The 21,161-nt window shown below is 44.3% G+C and overlaps 1 protein-coding gene across 2 annotated transcripts; it reads left to right on the plus strand.

Annotated features, from left to right (window-relative positions):
- The first annotated feature begins 3,516 nt into the window (after positions 1 to 3,516).
- On the plus strand, positions 3,517 to 21,096 carry cars1 (cysteinyl-tRNA synthetase 1). Of its 2 annotated transcripts, XM_031812446.1 has the most exons (21): positions 3,533 to 3,645; positions 5,960 to 6,190; positions 8,257 to 8,348; positions 8,633 to 8,721; positions 10,469 to 10,565; positions 10,664 to 10,762; positions 11,017 to 11,166; positions 11,522 to 11,662; positions 12,208 to 12,296; positions 12,416 to 12,537; positions 12,627 to 12,868; positions 13,103 to 13,232; positions 13,400 to 13,503; positions 15,745 to 15,842; positions 16,912 to 17,101; positions 17,528 to 17,596; positions 18,143 to 18,224; positions 18,462 to 18,542; positions 18,631 to 18,758; positions 19,114 to 19,197; positions 19,299 to 21,096. In XM_031812446.1, exons 1-21 carry the CDS (start codon positions 3,624 to 3,626, stop codon positions 19,425 to 19,427), a joined length of 2,469 nt encoding a protein of 822 aa, XP_031668306.1. In that variant the 5' UTR covers positions 3,533 to 3,623; the 3' UTR covers positions 19,428 to 21,096. The 2 variants fall into 2 exon arrangements, with proteins under 2 accessions (XP_031668307.1, XP_031668306.1); XM_031812447.1 differs by lacking the exon at positions 5,960 to 6,190 and having other exon boundaries at positions 3,517 to 3,645.
- The last annotated feature ends 65 nt before the right edge of the window (positions 21,097 to 21,161 follow it).

Consider the following 21,161-nt stretch of genomic DNA (forward strand, 5'->3'; position numbering starts at 1 on the left):
TTTTAGCACAACACTCAATAACAAGAAAACGTTTTTTTTTTACCTTCTACAACTTGATAAACAGTTTTTTGTCTCCCGCCTCAGGAAGATCAGTCCCTCAGATGGTGTAAAAAAAATCTCTAACAACTACTTTAACACACTTCTATCAATGAGGTAACCTTAAAGTAAAATTATAGGAGGAATCCTTAAGTACAATTACAAATATGAATACAATAAAATCTTCTTCCTGCAGGTGACCGGTTCTTCTAGCAAGCTCAAAGGGTGTCCTCCCCTTCTCTAAAATCAACGTCTGCTACCCTCCATCTTCCTTTCTGCTAACTCTTTGTGGCTAACACATGCTCAAATGACGCACTCAGTGGGTCACACCCAAAGCGGTATTGCTCAAAGGGTTGTTTTTTTCAGCACCCCCCTAACACCCGCCCTTTTCTCACCTAAGCAGGACGTACACTTCAACCTCCTGGCTGTTCTGACTTTTATATACTTCATTAACTTTAACTTTTAAAACATACATTTTTAAACAACCTTCCTTACTCCACTCAATTATAATCTCACTCCAACCTAATTTATTAACTCCTCCCTAACTCATTACCCCCCCTTACATCCTAAACATCTAATATTTTAAACATTTCAACATTATAACATTTCATCATTACAACATCTCATTGCCAACCTCCTACAGGCCCTAAGGCCTGTCCTCTAGGCCCATCTAACATAGTCTAATGTACATTGTACCCTAAAAGCAAACGTCATTATAACATTCTTTACCATTTTACTGCATTACTTTAATCACCCTTTAATATCTCCTACTGTATATTCACTAATCACCCTTTAATATCTCCTACTGTATATTTACTAATCACCCTTTAATATCCTCTACTGTATATTTCCTAATCACCCTTTAATATCTCCTACTGTATATTTCCTAATCACCCTTTACTATCTCCTACTGTATATTTACTACACCCTTTAATATCTCCTACTGTATATTTCCTAATCACCCTTTACTATCTCCTACTGTATATTTACTAATCACCCTTTAATATCTCCTACTGTATATTCACTAATCACCCTTTAATATCTCCTACTGTATATTTCCCCATGTTTTCTAACATTTAACATATTTAACCTTTACATTATTATTTTACAAAATTCTAGTCCCAATTTGTTTCTTCTTCTTTTCTTTAATCAATGTCAATTCCCTCTCAATGTTCATTGGGGCGGCAGGGTAGCCTAGTGGTTAGAGTGTTGGACTAGTAACCGGAAGGTTGCAAGTTCAAACCCCCGAGCTGACAAGGTACAAGTGTGTGTGTGTGTGTGTGTGTGTGAGAGAGATACTTAAAATACCTATCCATAGTGAAACATTAAAAAAGTTATCCTTTTTACATAAAACTATACTGAATATATTCACGTCACTAAATAATTGATTAATACACACTGTTTTGCAATGAAGATCTACAGTAGCCTAAACAGCACTCTGTTGGGTATTACCGGGTGTAGCCGGAGGACAGCTAGTTTTTCCGTCCTCCTCTGGGTACATTGACTTCAATACAAAAACCTAGGAGCTCATCGTTTGCATTCACCGCCGTCCATAGACTTAACACAGTATGATAGATGACAACTTCCGGAGGATGTCCTCCAACCTATCACAAAGCTTTTACGGCATGAACTGACATGCTGTTCGACCCCATCAAAGGATCAGGAGAATCTAGTACTGAAAGCATCAGCTACAGCTAGCTAGCACTACAATGCATAAATGTGGTGAATAGTTGACTCAAAGAGAGAGAAAGACAATAGTTGAACAGTTTTGAACTCCATTTATTTAAAATGAAGGTAGACGCGAGAGGAAGAGAGCTAGCTATATTTAGTTGTATTCTTTTCACTAAGCTAGCGAATGCAGCTAGCTAGTTTAGCCTACTCAAAACAGAGAGGGATGATATGATAGCTAGCTGGCTATGGCTATCCAACACCGGAACCTTTCCAAGTCAAGGTAAGCTTTGGTTTTATTAATTTATTGCCACCGGGGCCGCCAGTGTAACTGCTAAAGGCTATTCCATAGACAAATGTCTGTATAGAGATACGTGCTCCTCGCAGTACTGTTTACTCTTGGGATTTACAAGACATAACACTAGCTCTGGTATTGTAACTGTGGTGGTTATAGACCATATCAATGTGGTTTTTCATAATAACCTGGGGCACGATCATTTACGATGTCAAACATATGATTAAGTTTGCAAAACATTTAATAATGGATTGGATTTAAATGGCACTTTCTAGACCCTCAAAGGTCTTTATAGTGTAAGGGAAAACTCACCACCCTAACCCCCACTTATATACTATTTAAAAATATACAATTATTGGCCCATCCAGTATTGGCCCATCCAGTATTGGCCCATCCAGTATTGGCCCATCCAGTATTGGCCCATCCACCCCCCTCTTCAGAGGACAAAAGTAACTTTGTTTGAAATGTTTGTTTTTACAGAAATTGCTACAAATACATTATTCATACACGGTACTTGTATAGACAGTATTACATGATAGGAATACAAGTTTGATCTACACATTAAATGATACTCATCATGACATATACTCTTGCAATACGGGCCACGGGGTCTTTAGTGACCACAGAGTTGGAACACCTGTTTCTAAGTCTCATCTTCAATACGGGCCCACGGGGGTCTTTAGTGACCACAGAGTTGGAACACCCGTTTCTAAGTCTCATCTTCAATACGGGCCACGGGGTCTTTAGTGACCACAGAGTTGGAACACCTGTTTCTAAGTCTCATTTTCAATAAGGGCCACGGGTCTTAGTGACCACAGAGTTGGAACACCTGTTTTCTAAGTCTCATCTTCAATAAGGGCCACGGGTCTTAGTGACCACAGAGTTGGAACACACCCGTTTCTAAGTCTCATCTTCAATACGGGCCACGGGTCTTAGTGACCACAGAGTTAGAACACCTGTTTCTAAGTCTCATCTTCAATAAGGGCCACGGGGTCTTTAGTGACCACAGAGTTGGAACACCCGTTTCAAAGTCTCATCTTCAGTTTTATTGAGGAACATTCCATTGTTAGTGTAGTATTTCAACGTTATTAAAATGAAATGAATGTTGTAAAAGTGTATGGTATAAATTAGTGCTCTGTCTTTGAACTTACTGCCTTGTTCATTTCAGCAACATACGTCTCTTTGGCTTTTGTCTTTCTCCTGGTGGCATTCATACATCTTTGTGCAACATACCTACCCATTTGCACAAAACTTTTATCCTTTCTCAATGTTATGCATTTTAGTGACATTGCCAATTCGTGTTGCCGAATGTCTTTTAGTAATTTGATTCAAACTTGAACACAATATATTCCATTTCGAAAACGAGGCGGTTCCCGTGAACCGGAATACGCGTCATCACACTCCCTTATCTGATTGGTCGGGTAAGCGAGTCTTCTTAGCCGGCATACTCGTAATCACACTCCCTCAAATGATTGGTTGTGACTGTGGTAACTAGTGACGACCATAGAAAACGGGAGGCAACGCGGGTGTCCAGAGAATACAGCCATTGGTCTAGACTAGACTATAGAGAGAGAGTGTACGTCCGGGCACGTTATTGTTGCATCAGAAATTGCAGACTGTTGACATGTCCAGCTCGGGAGAGTTAGGTAAGTACTGACATCGATGCATGTTTTTCATGTTTCCAAATGTCAGCAGCGTCTCTTCAAGGCAAATGCGTGTTCTCAGAATATAAATTATTGCAGGATGTTGGCTACGGTAAGGCTAGCTATGTATATAGTCAATGAAATGAATGCCATTCTACACATCTATAGCGTAATTGTGCAAAATGGTACGCAGCATCATCTGGAGATGTGTGCAACAAAAGTTAAACATTCACCTTCTGCTACCATTTCTGTCAAGCCGTCTACGCATCCAATTTGATGCATACGTGATGCAACAGCCAATCTGGTGGACACTGTCTGTGTGATGAAGCGTCACGAATGTATTTCAATCAAAGTGCCGTCCAGCTAGTAGTACTATTGATGGTTATATTACCGTATTACTGGAAAGGGCTGAATCAAGCTTTCGCTTTCACAGTGAATGTCCAGAACATGAGTCATGAGAGTGACGGTAGATCTGGGTATTCTGTGAAAATAGTCGTGACCGGTGTACTGGTGGCTGCGTGATGCTCGGTACACGGGTCACGACTATTTTAGTAGAATAACGTTACTCGTAGCTTACTGTCACTGTCTCCAGCGCTTGACGTTGGTCGTGTGCTGGGAAGAAAATGTTCTGTATTGTCACATACACCGGATAGGTACAGTGAAAAGTGACATTCATTTTGAAAGCGAAAATTCAATTCAACCTTTTCCAGGAAATCTGTCGAATAACAATCAATTGTACAAGCTAGCTAGATGGCTTGTGAAAATATCTGATGCTACTACTAGCTAGTGGTCTACAAACAGTCTCTCGACATAGGGATCTCTCCATTGGTAACCTTCCTGTTGTGTTCTGGTGGAATTGGACCGATTTACAAGGTTTTGTTTCTCTGAAAAATGTAGTTAATTTAATCTGATTGTCATAAGGTTCCATAACTTTGTCCACACAGGGCATCTGAACACACCAAATACATTTAGATGATTTTCATTACATTTTGGGTGTTTTATTTCACTTTTGTACACCTGTGGTGTTCCTGGTCAAAAATAACTGGTCATTAGACATTAATGGGTGAGACTACAATTAGTGTATCAAATTTTGTTCAGGCACATGTCCATTCCTCAGATGGACACACTTCCATCTCCCAGACCCCCGCATCCATGTGTATTCGAACACGTGTGTGCGCGCACACACATACACACACACACACACCCCTTCTTGGTTTCCATGGCAGCCCCCACGGGAACCTTTCCCCAATAGAATCTTTCCCCCAAGGGATCCACACCTGTTGGCATTTTCACAAACAATTGCAATATTGTTTCAATAATATATAGAGCTTTTCTTGCAGCACTGGTATATAAAGCTTTACTGAGGCCTTGCTCACAATTCATTCTGTGGCAGCACAATGACCAAACGATATACTGTATGTGAGGCTCTTGATCATATATTTGATCATGACACTGGTGAGGAGGAGAGAGTCCTTGTTAAACTTTGACACAAAGTAGTCTGTGATAAATAGCACAATATGTTTCATCTGAATATTTGTTATAGTCAAAATAATCCATACATTATTATTATTTTAAACTCAAAAACGAGTTGTATGAGCTCAGGTCAATGAGGCCTACAGGCCATAAATAGCTAATAGAAAGAAGTTCAACACTTGTAATGTTCACAAGAACTTGATGAAAAGATGTAACACAATATTAGGTGATAATATGTATTATTATGGACTCATAATCAGCTATAATGGGGGTGGTCATTTTGGACCGGGAACACAGAATGAATTATAACATGAAAGGAACAACAACAGGAGGGTTAACGGGATACGTTCAGATTTCCTCCAGCGCTGTTATGATCATAGTACAGCTGTGTCCTAACATAACCAATGATCTGGTCAAAACACCAACATGGAAGGTTAATGCAGCATTGTTTATATTGTCATTTGAGTATTTGTAAATAAACCATGAATATACTGTGTACATAAGGCACATCTCATTGCATCCTGTAACTCTGTTTATGAATTGAACAGGTTAGACTCTCATCCCCCAGTTCACCAAACAAAGTGGGCAGGGTCAGGTTGTTGAAATGATAGCTTGGGCCTTTAAGTTAATACACCAAATCAGCTGAAATAGTCAAAGCTCTGAGCCAGTTGTCTACTTTCAGATTGCATTGATCAGCAAGAGGGTTGATTAACATATACAGCAGCACAACGTTCTTGGGCATCAATTCTTTGCCTTGTCTAGAGACGAAACCATTCCGAAATTAGTTTTGGTTTTCATTGGTGTCTTGTCTGTGGGTGAATGTGTGCCGTCTTGTTTTCCACAGCCTTTGATTATGGCTTCTTGCTGCACACAAGTGAGGAGGCCACAGCCACCGTGGCTCTGAATGAGTACCTGAGCTCCCGCAGCTACCTGGCTGGGTTCAGCCCCTCTCGGGTGGACCAGGAGGTCTTTGAGCTCCTGCACAGGCCCCCGGCCCCGCAGCACGTGCACGCTCTGCGCTGGTACAGGCACATAGCAGCCCTGCAGCGGGGGACCCCCAGTCCAGATAGCAGCAGTGAGTAGAGTCCAGGGCCCGTGGACAGGATAGGGATGCTCCCCTTAGACTATAGAGTAGCCCACTGCATAAGGGCAGTCATGGGGCCCCCCCCCTAGACTAGACCGATAGTGCATGGTCACTTTGGAATGTCGGTAAGGTTAGCTATTTAAATAGTCAATTAAATGAATGGCATTCTTCTACCTATGATCAGGCATCCTGAATGTATTTAAATCAGGGATGGGCACCTTTGAGGGGGTGGTGGCCACACAAAAACAGATCTCATCATCGGGCTGGAGTGGTTTGCGGGTAAAGGTTGAATTTCGCTTTCACAATGAATGTCAACTTTCACTGCACCTATCTGGTGTATGTGACAATACAACATTTGTTATTTTTTTCCAGAACATGAGTTATGACAAGTCCTGGAGACGGTGACTGTAGCTAAGAGTATTCTGTGAGAGTAGTCCTGACCGTTGTACTGTTTGCTTCGTGATGCTCGGTATACCAGTCACAACTATTTTCACAGAATACTCATAGCTACGGTCTCCAGCACTTGTTTAAAAAATGTTTTATTGTCAAATACACCGGATGGGTACAGTGAAAGGGGACATTCATTGTGAAAGCGAAAGCGCAATTCAACCTTTTCCAGTAATATGGTTGTATAACCATAAATGGTACTTACTGGTCACATTAGATTCAGGCTTCTGGCAATACCCTTGTGTTCTGCTGACAGACCCTCTAAAATGAGATGCTACATTTAAAGCTGGTGGGCCTATCCTTCATTATTTCAGGAGCAGTACATTGGGCAAGAGCTTCATAGAAGCTTAATAGTGTCAGATATTTCCCAAGCCCCTGTTCAATATGGACTCATAGTGTCAGATATTGTCCAATCCCCTGTTAAAAATGGACTCATAGTGTCAGATATTTCCCAAGCCCCTGTTCAATATGGACTCATAGTGTCAGATATTTCCCAAGCCCCTGTTCAATATGGACTCATAGTGTCTGATATTGTCCAATCCCCTGTTAAAAATGGACTCATAGTGTCAGATATTGTCCAATCCCCTGTTAAAAATGGACTCATAGTGTCAGATATAGCCCAAGCCCCTGTTCAATATGGACTCATAGTGTCAGATATAGCCCAAGCCCCTGTTCAATATGGACCCATAATAACATTTGCATGATTAGCATTTTGCAATCATTGAAGTCTAACTGTCTTTTAGTCCTGTATTGATTTGTCAACAGTGTTAACGGCTAGTGGCAGGAAGACCACCGTTTGGTTATTTCATTGGACTCTTTCCCATCCCTGAATCGTTTTATTTTTTCATCACACTTGTGTTCCTTCCTCTGTGGGTTTTGTGTTTGTTTTTGACACACACTTTGAGGGCTAGCTAGTGTGTTGCTTTCCAGACCTCACCCCACGCAAACTAAGTATACTGGTAGCAGGCCTGTATCTTTGATGAAGGCCCACAGAATGCATGGTGTTCCTGTGCTCTGGAGACCAGGGGTGATTGTCATCAGACTGCATTGTGTTCCTGTGCTCTGGAGACCAGGGGTGATTGTCATCAGACTGCATGGTGTTCCTGTGCTCTGGAGACCAGGGGTGGTTGTCATCAGACTGCATGGTGTTCCTGTGCTCTGGAGACCAGGGGTGGTTGTCGTCAGACTGCATGGTGTTCCTGTGCTCTGGAGACCAGGGGTGGTTGTCATCAGACTGCATGGTGTTCCTGTGCTCTGGAGACCAGGGGTGGTTGTCATCAGACTGCATTGTGTTCCTGTGCTCTGGAGACCAGGGTGGTTGCCATCAGACTGCATGGTGTTCCTGTGCTCTGGAGACCAGGGTGGTTGCCGTCAGACTGCATGGTGTTCCTGTGCTCTGGAGACCAGGGGTGGTTGCCATCAGAATAGAGTGGTGGCTTGCATACACTCAGACAGTTGCCTGCTCAAATCACAAAAATTAATCCAGAGATTTGAGGGAATTCAATTCCATAATTTGCCTGACCTTCAATGAGACACCATTTAACAGCATGCCCTCTTCAGAGAAAGGTTTGCCTAATGTTCTTATTAAATATGTCCTCTGTTTTTCTTAGTAAAGGGAAAGAGGGTCCAGCACCCCTGGTCTGCCCCAGCCGGGTCCAACCTGCCAAAGCTGCGACTCTACAACAGCCTCACACGCACCAAGGTGACATGTTGACCTTCTTTTGTTTCACTCGTTTGAGAGCCATTTTGGATGGCTGAATCCTTATGATCAAATAGGAAAGAAGGACACTGGATGTCAATGTACAACATAAAGGTTTACATTTAGATCCCATCTCTGTAGCTCAGTTGGTAGAGTATGGCACTTGTGACGCCAGGGTAGTGGGTTCGATTCCAAAGACCATACATAGAATGTATGCATGACTGTCGCTTTGATTAAAAGTGTCTGCTAAATGTACTATGATTAATATCAGACTGTTATTATTGCAGGAGCTGTTTGTTCCCCAGAATGGAAACAAGGTGTCATGGTACTGCTGCGGACCCACTGTCTATGATGCCTCTCACATGGGACATGCCAGGTAAAGTTCACTTCAGGAAATAACAAGACGAGCAGTTTGTGACAGCCACACCTCGCAGCAAAGAGCTGTTTACTCCAATAGGTATAGTCTATAGTCCAATAGGTATAGTCTATAGTCCAATAGGTATAGTCTATAGTCCAATAGGTATAGTCTATAGTCCAATAGGTATAGTCTATAGTCCAATAGGTATAGTCTATAGTCCAATAGGTGTAGTCTATAGTCCAATAGGTTTAGTCCAATAGGTGTAATCTATAGTCCAATAGGTTTAGTCTATAGTCCAATAGGTTTAGTCTATTGTCCAATAGGTATCGTCTGTAGTCCAATAGGTATAGTCCAATAGGTGTAGTCTATAGTCCAATAGGTTTAGTCCAATAGGTGTAATCTATAGTCCAATAGGTTTAGTCTATAGTCCAATATGTTTAGTCTTTAGTCCAATAGGTTTAGTCTATAGTCCAATAGGTTTAGTCCAATAGGTGTAATCTATAGTCCAATAGGTATAGTCTATAGTCCAATAGGTTTAGTCCAATAGGTGTAATCTATAGTCCAATAGGTATAGTCTATAGTCCAATAGGTTTAGTCCAATAGGTATAGTCTAGTCCAATAGGTTTAGTCCAATAGGTATAGTCCAATAGGTATAATCTATAGTCCAATAGGTATAATCTATAGTCCAATAGGTATAATCTATAGTCCAATAGGTATAGTCCAATAGGTTTAGTCTATTGTCCAATAGAAAATATTCCTGACCGTTGCCCTTGGCTTCGTGATGCTCGGTACAACACGGTAATTACTATTTTCACAGAATACTCCTAGCTACTGTCTCCATCGCTTGTCATGACTCATGTTCTGAAGATTATAATAATGACAGATGTATTGTCACATACACCGGATGGGTACAGTGAAAGGGGACATTCATTGTGAAAGCGAAAGCGCAAGTCAACCTTTTCCAGGAATACGGTTGTATAACCATAAATGGTACTAGCTGGTCACATTAGATTCAGGCTTCTGGCTATAGTCCAATAGGTATAGTCTATAGTCCAATAGGTTTAGTCTATAGTCCAATAGGTTTAGTCTATAGTCCAATAGGTTTTGTCTATAGTCCAATAGGTTTAGTCCAGTAGTCACAAATAGAAGAAGAAACCAGAAATATGTCATGAAAATGCAGGTGAGGTGGCAAACCTGATAAGGGCTCACAACTCACCTAACTGGCATTTAAAATGATTTTAAAGGTGCAGTATGTACCTGACCGACCCGACCAAATTCACATAGAAAAATTGTCTAAGAAGCTGTAGATCTGTTCTACGTCTGGTATTTCTATGCTTCCCGTTGTTAAGTTTTGTTTTTGCATCTTTTACTTTGGGTTTTGTACAGCAGCTTCAAACAGCTGAAAATACAACCGTTTGTGGTTATGGGAAATATATTTCAGTGGTTTAGATGGTACGATGAGTCTCTACACCACACTTGTTTGTTTTGTCACAGAAACTGAAATTAGGCAAAAGCTATTTGAATTTTAGCAACCAGTAAATGGGGGGAGTGATTTCTGCATTGTGCATCTTTAAACGATTACATTTTGATAATGACATTTTGATGGAACAAAGGTCATAATTTCCTGACTCATAACTGGTTCTGGATAATAATAGTGTAGAACTAAGACTATTTCCTGCTGTAGAACCTTTTTAAATCAGTTTCAGTGTTTGGATGTTAAGATGTGTGTCCAAATCAAATGATTTCATCCCTTTTTGTTTTTCAGATCTTACATATCTTTTGATATCCTCCGAAGGATTCTGATGAACTATTTCAAATATGACGTGTTCTACTGCATGAACATTACGGACATAGATGATAAGGTAACCAGCAGTGGTACAAATCAACATGTCTCGCTCTTCTGTTGTGAAAACTGAACCGTTTGGCTGAATGGTTAGAGATCATTTTGTCTGTGTGTCAGATCATCAGGCGGGCCAGACAGAACTACCTTCTGGAACAGTACAGAGAGAAGAAACCAGCGGCTGCCCAGGTACTGCAGGATGTCCTTAGTGCCAGAGGGGTAAGACATCAAACTCTTTATAGTGTCTAGAAAGTTCATGACATATGAATCTGTCATTATTTACAGGTGTGGCTACGTGATTGGTCATCTGTGGAACAGTGGCATGTCCTGGGCATACTCTCAGGTTCTAAAGTTCACCCCTGTAATGGGGGGGTGAGAATGAACCATCCCATATAATAGAGAGAGTGGTGAACTTGGGCGCTGGATGCCACATTACCACCTCTAACATCCCATTCACTCCATATCATTTGCAGCCCTTCCAGGCCAAGCTGGCCGAGACCACAGACCCAGACAAGAAACAGATGCTGGAGAGGCTGGACTCTGCCGTCGCTGCTGCTCTGGGACCCCTGCAGGGGGCGGTGGAGAGCAAGGCTGGGGAGGCTGACATACAACGCCTGGCTCAGGTAAGATCTTCTCCCTGCTGTACAACATGGCTCTCTACGGTTCCTGACAAGTCTAATACACTTCCAGAGGTTTGGACTGAGATGCCTAGTCAAGTCACATTTGATTGTCTCGACACAGTCAAGGGGAGGACAGGCTCATGATAATGGCCCGGAACGGAGCACATGGAATGGCATCAAACACCTGGAAACCATGTGTTGGGTGTATTTGATACCATTCCACTGATTCCGCTCCAGTCATTACCACGAGCCTGTCCTCCCTGATTAAGGTGACACCAACCTCCCGTGCGACGCACTTTATGAAAAAGAACACCAGAGACAACCGAAGTCAAATGTGTTCTTTTGGTTCTTTTTGAAGGTGTTACTGGAGAAGGCCAAAGACCTGCTGTCTGATTGGTTGGATGCTCAATTTGGCAGTCAGGTGACCGAGAACTCCATCTTCTCTCTTCTTCCAAAGTTCTGGGAAGGGGAGTACCACAACGACATGGATGCCTTGAATGTAGGTGGAAGCACAAACAACCCATATTTTATCATTCATATAACATTTATATTTATAATAAATTGTTAATTGTATTTTTACTATGAACTTTTCTGATGTCAATGCTCATTATCAGATGAGTCATCATGAATGTAGGTGGAAGCACATAACTATTATGTCACACTATTATGTCACACTATTATGTCACACTATTATGTCACACTATTATGTCACATGACCTGAATTTTTAACCTTTTTATTTTATTGAAGGTGTTTTTATCAGACTGTCCTCTTGTTTTTATGTCAGGTGGTTCAGCACCATCCTCAGATAATGTCTTCTCATTTCTGGATAAGAGTTCAAACACAGGATCAAATCTTATGTCACACGATAGGGCCCTGTGTTTTTGCATTATCACATAAACCATACAGTATTTTAGCAGTAATATAACATTAATATTTCTAATTGTTAATCCTATTTTACTATTAAAATGACTACATTTCTAGTGCCAATCTGATGATTAAAATGACTGATTCCCCCACCTCTTCTGTGTGCAACACCCCCCCAGGTCCTTCCCCCAGACGTACTCACCCGCGTCAGCGAGTACTGCCCAGAGATCGTGGACTTTGTGAAGAAGATCCTCGACAATGGCTTTGGGTAAGGGAGAGATGGTCTCTGTTATCATTCAGGCCCCCTGTCCTCTAATGAGTTGTAAAACATCTCTCAGTTCATCCTTCTATCTCTGGCGGGTTCTTTTGATTTTCCCCCGTCGGCAGGTACGAGTCCAACGGTTCAGTTTATTTTGACACAGCCAAGTTTGCCACCAGCCAGAAGCACGCGTACGGCAAGCTGGTACCTGAGGCGGTCGGTGACATGAAAGCTCTGCAGGAGGGAGAGGGTAATAATATGAATCATTTATAAAGAGCTTTTAAAAAAACAAAGTGCTACAATGTATGTGAGTTATTGGTCGTCCTCTGTGTCCTGCAGGAGATCTGAGTGTCTCAGCAGACCAGCTCAGTGAGAAGAGGTCGCAGAATGACTTTGCCCTGTGGAAGGCCTCTAAGCCGGGGGAGCCGTCCTGGGACTCACCCTGGGGAAAGGGTCGGCCTGGCTGGCATATCGAATGTTCCGCTATGGCTGGTTCCATCTTGGGAGAGTCCATGGACATCCACGGGGGAGGGTTTGACCTCCGATTCCCCCATCACGATAATGAGTTGGCTCAGTCCGAGGTAAGGATTTCGTCTCGAGTAATCTGTTTCTATGACATGGACAGTGGTCTGTTTGTGCACTCTAAGTGTGCACTTGTTCACTCCCCCTCTAGGATTTGAAAGCATTGGCCTATAGTAGCTGCAAAGTCCACAAGGGCGAGTGAAGGAGTGTACACTTCAGGGGAGAAGGGTAGGGAATTGGAATGTAACCGTAGTATTCAAGTTGAATAACAAGCAGGATACCTGTCCACGCAGGCTTACTTTGAGAACGACCACTGGGTTCGCTACTTCCTGCACACTGGTCACCTGACCATCGCAGGCTGCAAGATGTCCAAATCTCTCAAGAACTTCATCACCATCAAGGATGCCCTGGCGCAGAACACCGGTGAAGAAACTTCTCAGTAGCCATTAAAACAACAGCATTATGTTAATGTGGGTGTCGGGAGTGTGCGTGTGTGTGTGTGCGTGTGTGTGTGTGCGCGCATGTGTGTGTGTGCATGCGTGCGTGTGGCGTCTGCGTGCAAGCTAACAGCTGTTCTCTGTTCCCCTCAGCTCGGCAGCTCCGTCTAGCCTTCCTGATGCATTCCTGGAAGGACACCCTGGATTACTCCTCCAACACCATGGAGTCGGCTGTCCACTACGAGAAATTCCTGAATGTAAGTGATAATATAGCCTAGAGGTACTTCTCTATATATTCTTAAACGGGTAGGTCAACATTTTGGCATCTAAGTCCTTTTATGTATCTGTGTGTAGTTTCTGGAGCCCAGGGCCTGCGTTATGGGCAGGTCTTAGGGGGCTTGGCCCACACTACCGTACCTCCTTGCCCGTCTAAATAAAATATTTAAATGTTAATTATTTATTTGAGTGACGGGCGCTAACGAGCGTCTGAGCAAAACAGCGGCCCCCTGTCTCAGTATGTGTGGCATTTTTTGGGGGACAGACTGCATCAGATACCTGGGCTACATATGATAAGGAGCTGCAGAACGACAGATTTGTACCTTGTCAGCTCAGGGGTTTGAACTTGCAACCTTCCGGTTACTAGTCCAACGCTCTAACCACTAGGCTACCCTGCCGTCCCGAATAATTATTTGGGACAAATGTACAAAGGTAACCTACTTTTTTCCAAGTGATTTGTTTAACAATCAGAGGAAAACATCATGACTGGTTGAATTCATGCCACATTTACTACTATACTATAAAACCCATCAAATAAAAGTATGACATGCAATACTCTTTTTGGCCAGATAGCATCAGATACATGGGTTTAACATACTGAGACAGAGGGGCGCTGTCTCGCTGCTTGTTGGAGCGCGTCTCTTGTCAATTGTGAAAGTCAAATGCCTGTCCAACTGATTCATTCTGGCGCCGGCTCTGATAGGGCCATCGCCAACTCCTCCAAATGCCTGTCCAACTGATTCATTCTGGTGCCGGCTCTGATAGGGCCATCGCCAACTCCTCCAAATGCCTGTCCAACTGATTCATTCTGGTGCCGGCTCTGATAGGGCCATCGCCAACTCCTCCAAATGCCTGTCCAACTGATTCATTCTGGCGCCGGCTCTGATAGGGCCATCGCCAACTCCTCCAAATGCCTGTCCAACTGATTCATTCTGGTGCCGGCTCTGATAGGGCCATCGCCAACTCCTCCAAATGCCTGTCCAACTGATTCATTCTGGTGCCGGCTCTGATAGGGCCATCGCCAACTCCTCCAAATGCCTGTCCAACTGATTCATTCTGGCGCCGGCTCTGATCGGGCCATCGCCAACTCCTCCAAATGCCTGTCCAACTGATTCATTCTGGCGCCGGCTCTGATCGGGCCATCGCCAACTCCTCCAAATGCCTGTCCAACTGATTCATTCTGGCGCCGGCTCTGATCGGGCCATCGCCAACTCCTCCAAATGCCTGTCCAACTGATTCATTCTGGCACCGGTCCTGATAGGGCCATCGCCAACTCCTCCAAATGCCTGTCCAACTGATTCATTCTGGTGCCGGCTCTGATGGGGCCATCGCCAACTCCTCCAAATGCCTGTCCAACTGATTCACTCTGGTGCCGGCTCTGATAGGGCCATCGCCAACTCCTCCAAATGCCTGTCCAACTGATTCATTCTGGTGCCGGCTCTGATCGGGCCATCGACAACTCCTCCAAATGCCTGTCCAACTGATTCATTCTGGCGCCGGCTCTGATCGGGCCATCGCCAACTCCTCCAAATGCCTGTCCAACTGATTCATTCTGGCACCGGTCCTGATAGGGCCATCGCCAACTCCTCCAAATGCCTGTCCAACTGATTCATTCTGGTGCCGGCTCTGATGGGGCCATCGCCAACTCCTCCAAATGCCTGTCCAACTGATTCATTCTGGTGCCGGCTCTGATGGGGCCATCGCCAGCTCCTCCAAATGCCTGTCCAACTGATTCATTCTGGTGCCGGCTCTGATGGGGCCATCGCCAACTCCTCCAAATGCCTGTCCAACTGATTCATTCTGGTGCCGGCTCTGATAGGGCCATCGCCAACTCCTCCAAATGCCTGTCCAACTGATTCATTCTGGTGCCGGCTCTGATAGGGCCATCGCCAACTCCTCCAAATGCCTGTCCAACTGATTCATTCTGGCGCCGGCTCTGATCGGGCCATCGCCAACTCCTCCAAATGCCTGTCCAACTGATTCATTCTGGCGCCGGCTCTGATCGGGCCATCGCCAACTCCTCCATTGTCCCTGTCTGCAGACTGGAAGTGTACAAGAGCAGCTAGCGTGTTAGCGTGTTAGCGTAGGAGTGTTTATATTCATGAAATTGTTTTAGTTTTTCTTCTACTCTCCGGCTCGGAGGACTCAAAGTGCACCTGTTCGAGTCCGCTGACCACAAGGGGACTTTCTTTTTCATTTAGTCCTCTTCCTTTCCTCAACAGGAGTTTTTCCTCAACGTCAAAGACATTCTGCGAGCTCCCTGTGACGTCACCGGACAGTTTGAGAAGTGGGAGGCAGCAGAGATGGAGCTCAACGAGAGGTGAGAGGTCACAAGCCTGGTGTTAATAATCGATACGACTTTGTTTCGAAACATCTGAAGGCTTCAATAAGGTTTCAGTGTTTCAAGCTTCATAACAGGATTTTGGTAAAGAGTTCTGATATGACCTTAGTAGTCATTAGTCATTCCATGTAATGTCATGTTTTATGACAAACCCCGTGTTGCAGGTGTGAGGGAGTACTCAAACATAGTACCACTTAATCATCTGTTCTGAATGACTGCCCCCTGGTGGCAGCTCCATGTGTAGACTAGTGAGGAAACCCCGCCCACTCCTCCATTGTCCCTGTCTAGCTTCTATGAGAGTAAACCCCGCCCACTCCTCCATTGTCCCTGTCTAGCTTCTATGAGAGTAAACCCCGCCCACTCCTCCATTGTCCCTGTCTAGCTTCTATGAGAGTAAACCCCGCCCACTCCTCCATTGTCCCTGTCTAGCTTCTATGAGAGTAAACCCCGCCCACTCCTCCATTGTCCCTGTCTAGCTTCTATGAGAGTAAACCCCGCCCACTCCTCCATTGTCCCTGTCTAGCTTCTATGAGAGTAAACCCCGCCCACTCCTCCATTGTCCCTGTCTAGCTTCTATGAGAGTAAACCCCGCCCACTCCTCCATTGTCCCTGTCTAGCTTCTATGAGAGTAAACCCCGCCCACTCCTCCATTGTCCCTGTCTAGCTTCTATGAGAGTAAACCCCGCCCACTCCTCCATTGTCCCTGTCTAGCTTCTATGAGAGTAAACCCCGCCCACTCCTCCATTGTCCCTGTCTAGCTTCTATGAGAGTAAACCCCGCCCACTCCTCCATTGTCCCTGTCTAGCTTCTATGAGAGTAAACCCCGCCCACTCCTCCATTGTCCCTGTCTAGCTTCTATGAGAGTAAACCCCGCCCACTCCTCCATTGTCCCTGTCTAGCTTCTATGAGAGTAAACCCCGCCCACTCCTCCATTGTCCCTGTCTAGCTTCTATGAGAGTAAACCCCGCCCACTCCTCCATTGTCCCTGTCTGTCTAGCTTCTATGAGAGTAAACCCCGCCCACTCCTCCATTGTCCCTGTCTGTCTAGCTTCTATGAGAGGAAGGCAGCAGTCCACGCGGCGCTGTGTGACAACGTGGACACGCGCAGCACCATGGAGGAGATGAGGGCGCTGGTAACCCAGAGCAACACCTACATAGCCAGTAGGAAGAGCTCCAAGCTGCAGCCCAACCGCATGCTGATGAAGAGCATCGCTCTCTACCTGACTGACATGCTCAAGGTGAGTGAGAGAGCTTGTGCAGCATACCAGGGGGTGTATTCATTCATCGCACACTGTTGCAAAATGTTGTTGCCACCAAAATGAGTTACTATTGGACAAATTCAGTTCCTCCCTGTTTCGTTCCGTTTGGTTCCATTTGGTTCCTAGTGAATACACCCCAGTATTACACTCACAAGACCAGAGCTGAAGTCGGCTGTTCCAGATAAATCCATTTTGAAGGGCATGACTAAACAACGGTCAATCACATAAATCTCGTGAACACATTCAGTATTAAAAACGAGAAGCGGCGATGTGGAAAGTGAAAACCGGGTCACGTGATATTTACACCACTATAGCTAAGATAGAAACCTATTCAGTCCTTTTACTTATCAGGAGACCATATCCCTTTTGTTCTGATGAAGTTCTCTAACCCTGTCTGTGCTGTAGACCTTCGGGGCCATTGAAGGGACCGAGCCTATTGGATTCCCAGTGGGAGGAGATGGTCACCATGTGGATGTAAGTATTGCCCTGGAGATACCAGGCTGCTATTGGATTCCCAGTAGGAGGAGATGGTCCCCATGTGGATGTAAGTATTGCCCTGTAGATACTAGGCTGCTATTGGATTCCCAGTAGGAGGAGATGGTCCCCATGTGGATGTAAGTATTGCCCTGTAGATACTAGGCTGCTATTGGATTCCCAGTAGGAGGAGATGGTCACCATGTGGATGTAAGTATTGCCTTGGAGATACCAGGCTGCTTCTCTGCAGTCGAGGTGCTTTCAACATGATCTACTGTTGGGATTGGCCACCACCATCTCTCCTCAGTTGGTAGTGGTCCTCTGTTGCTCAGTTGGTAGTGGTCCTCTGTTGCTCAGTTGGTAGTGTATGGTGTTTGCAATGCCAGGATAGAGGGTTTGATTCCCGGGATCACCCATATGCATGTATGTATGACTAAGTCACTTTGGATTTGAAAATGAATCATATTGTTATCATTATATCCGTGTTCTCGTAGACGTTGTGATTCTGTGGACGTTTCTAGTCAAGCTAACTGAGGCTGCTTGCAGATGGAGACCACAGTGATGCCCTATCTGAAGGTGCTGTCAGACTTCAGAGAATCTGTTCGCAAAATTGCCAGAGAACAGAATGGTAAATACTTCCTCCCTCCCAAGTTATTCAACAAAAATACTAATAATTGAACACAGTTGCCTGCTGCTAGAAATGTGAGGCTTGTAGATGTGGTGACTGTCTGTGTTCTCTCTGTCTGTGTTCTCTCTGTCTGTGTTCTGACTCTGTTCTCTCTGTCTGTGTTCTCTCTGTCTGTGTTCTGACTCTGTGTTGTCTGTGTTCTGACTGTCTGTGTTCTCCCTCTGTCTGTGTTCTCAGTGACAGAGGTGCTACAGCTGTGTGACGTGGTCCGTAATGACACCTTACCTGAGCTGGGGGTGCGTCTAGAAGACCATGAAGGTAAATGCACTGACCACAATATGTACACACACACACTATAGATCAGCGAAAACTAGTAGCAGCCACAGTGATGACTTGTCATTGTCAGGCCTTCCCACTGTGGTGAAGCTGGTGGACAAAGAGACCCTGCTGAGGGAGAGGAATGAGAAAAAGAAGATGGAGGACGAGAAGAAGAACAAGAAAGAGGAGGCTGCCAAGAAAAAGCAGGAGCAGGAGGTTAGTAGGACCATAGAGATGGATAGAGGAGGACTCATCTCTGGTGGAAGTCCCTCAAAGGGAGAGTCCTTTATCTATGGCAGGACCACTGTCTTCCGAGTCCTCCACTAACTGATCTGAGAGCAGTAATAATGTTACCAGCCTCCTGTCCTAGATGCAGGTATATTCATGTGGTCCCCTCTGCTAACCGATCTGAGAGCAGTAATACTGATGTTACCAGCCTCATGTCTAGATGTAGGTATATTGATGTGAATCCTCTGCTAACCGATCTGAGAGCAGTAATACTGATGTTACCAGCCTCATGTCTAGATGCAAGCATATTGATGTGTCTCTGTTCATGGTTGTTTCATCACAGTTGGCCAAACTTGCGAAGATGAAAATCTCCCCGTGCGATATGTTCCGCTCTGAAACCGACAAGTATTCCAGCTTTGATGAGACGGTAAATATCCAACAACTGTAAACCTCCTTGATATCTGGAGTGGATACAAGGCTTTATTAAACATTGGGTGGTTTAACAGACACGTACTGCTCCTCCAACAGGGTTTCCCCACGCATGACGTGGAGGGGAAGGATCTCAGTAAGGGACAGACCAAGAAGCTGCGGAAACTCCATGAGGCCCAGGAGAAACTGCACCAAGAGTATCTCCAGACCAATCAAAATGGCTGCTGAGAGTCCTGGGCCACGTTCAGTTGTCAAACGTTCTCGAATGTTGCAGATGGTTACGCCACTATTGTAGTCGACATGATTCCTGAATCTGCATGTCAGAGAGAAGCATGTTTGTTCTACATGGCATATTTCTATCTGAACGTTCCCGAAACGTTGCGTCCTGCTGAACACGCCCCCTGGAGGATGCTGCTCCGCCCCCTCCCGCGCTCCGCCCATAGCAATAGTTCTGTCCTCATTTGTCGTTATACAGTTCCTCCAATCATTTTTTTTTGCTAAATCAACAATTCCCTGCATATTATGTGAGGGCTTGCAAATTTGACCAATCACCGCACTCTCTCCGAATAAAGCAGTCAAATCGTCGCAATATTATCGCATAAAATGTACCCATCACCGCAGTACAAAAAGAGAGCTTGCAATTTCAACCAATCACCTCACATTTACCACGTAATATAGTTCATTCAAGCCACACGACAAAACTTTTCCCTCATCAGTGTATTTTCCAGACCAATTGGACAAAATCATCGTATATCGCCATGCAGAATTGCAGTGGCAAAATAAAGCTTGTTTTTTTTCTCTCAGAAAATTCCACAAAAAAAAATCGCTGAATTCCAGGAGGGCCTGACTATTGGTGATGCTGAGGCCAGAGAGACCCTGGGTGTGTTTCAATAGTCTAAAGAATGATCTCCTCTCCACCTCTTTTACATTAGAGCAGGTGAAAGGTGAGGAGATGAAACCACATTCGACTATTGAGGTGCATCCACTCTCCCAGTGTTTTTAAGACCTTGAGACACAACCTGGGCTCCTTTGCACTGCACTCCATGGGGTCACTTTTAAAGGGTTGGTTCAATCAAAATCAGTAATTTACACATTTTTTGTTTTGTTTTTGTGATTGACTGCAACTACAGTTCGGATTCAGTTACTTTCCTACAGCTACCACCGGCTAAGATTGGTATTGATAACCTCAGTTTCACTTGTTTTAGCTTTAACTAAATTGCGTGCCAAAATGAACTCTGCGTAAAACCACGCCTGGGGGTAGTCGATAGCGACTCTAAAGTGTGTCTGTGGTTGCTTTAGCAAAGTAATAATAACCTACTATTTGTAGTTGTAGACACTCCCTGGCCCGACGACAACCTTGCAAGCTGAAGAAATTATGACATTCAGGTGAACTATCCCTGTAGACAACAGTTTGTCTGTTGAAAGGGAAAATGAGTCCTCTGAAACCCGTTGTTGGCCCAGGCTTCCATGTGCTGTAGATTGACTCGTCACACAATGATAGTTTTCGCTCTCCACTGCAAACTGCTATTCAGTGCTGTTATTGGTTGGCAGCGTGTCCTACAACCGTCCAGTGAGGTTTCATTTCCCTCTCTCTCTCCACCATGACTGCATATCATTCCTTTTTTTAAATTCTGATATTATGACTGAGAGGACAGTGAAGTTGATACACAGTGAAGTTGAATTAATGCACGATTGCAATGCAGAGATGATCACAGAAACATTTGTTCCAGAGGCTTCCTTGGGGGTTTTGGTCTTTCACATGACAAAATAACATGCTTTGAGCAGGTGTTAGGCTTGTTGCAACGATGGCAGAGGGATGAGAAATATTTTATAGGAATATGGAATTTGTGAGACGTTGAAATAAACATTTAAAATAAAGATTTTTAACCAAACATTATTTTGTTTCTTCAGTTTTTGAAATGGTCGAGCAAATGCTAAATTGAGATTCTGTAGAGCTAACAC

This window comes from Oncorhynchus kisutch, unplaced genomic scaffold (assembly GCF_002021735.2).
Source record: "Oncorhynchus kisutch isolate 150728-3 unplaced genomic scaffold, Okis_V2 Okis03b-Okis08b_hom, whole genome shotgun sequence".
Classification (NCBI taxonomy): domain Eukaryota; kingdom Metazoa; phylum Chordata; class Actinopteri; order Salmoniformes; family Salmonidae; genus Oncorhynchus; species Oncorhynchus kisutch.

Coding starts and splice junctions, on each gene's coding strand:
- cars1 (XM_031812446.1), top strand. CDS start 3,624: ATGTCCAGCTCGGGAGAGTTAG. Junction 8,349..8,632: donor ACAGCCTCACACGCACCAAG/GTGACATGTTGA, acceptor TTATTATTGCAG/GAGCTGTTTGTTCCCCAGAA. Junction 18,759..19,113: donor AGAAAAAGCAGGAGCAGGAG/GTTAGTAGGACC, acceptor GTTTCATCACAG/TTGGCCAAACTTGCGAAGAT.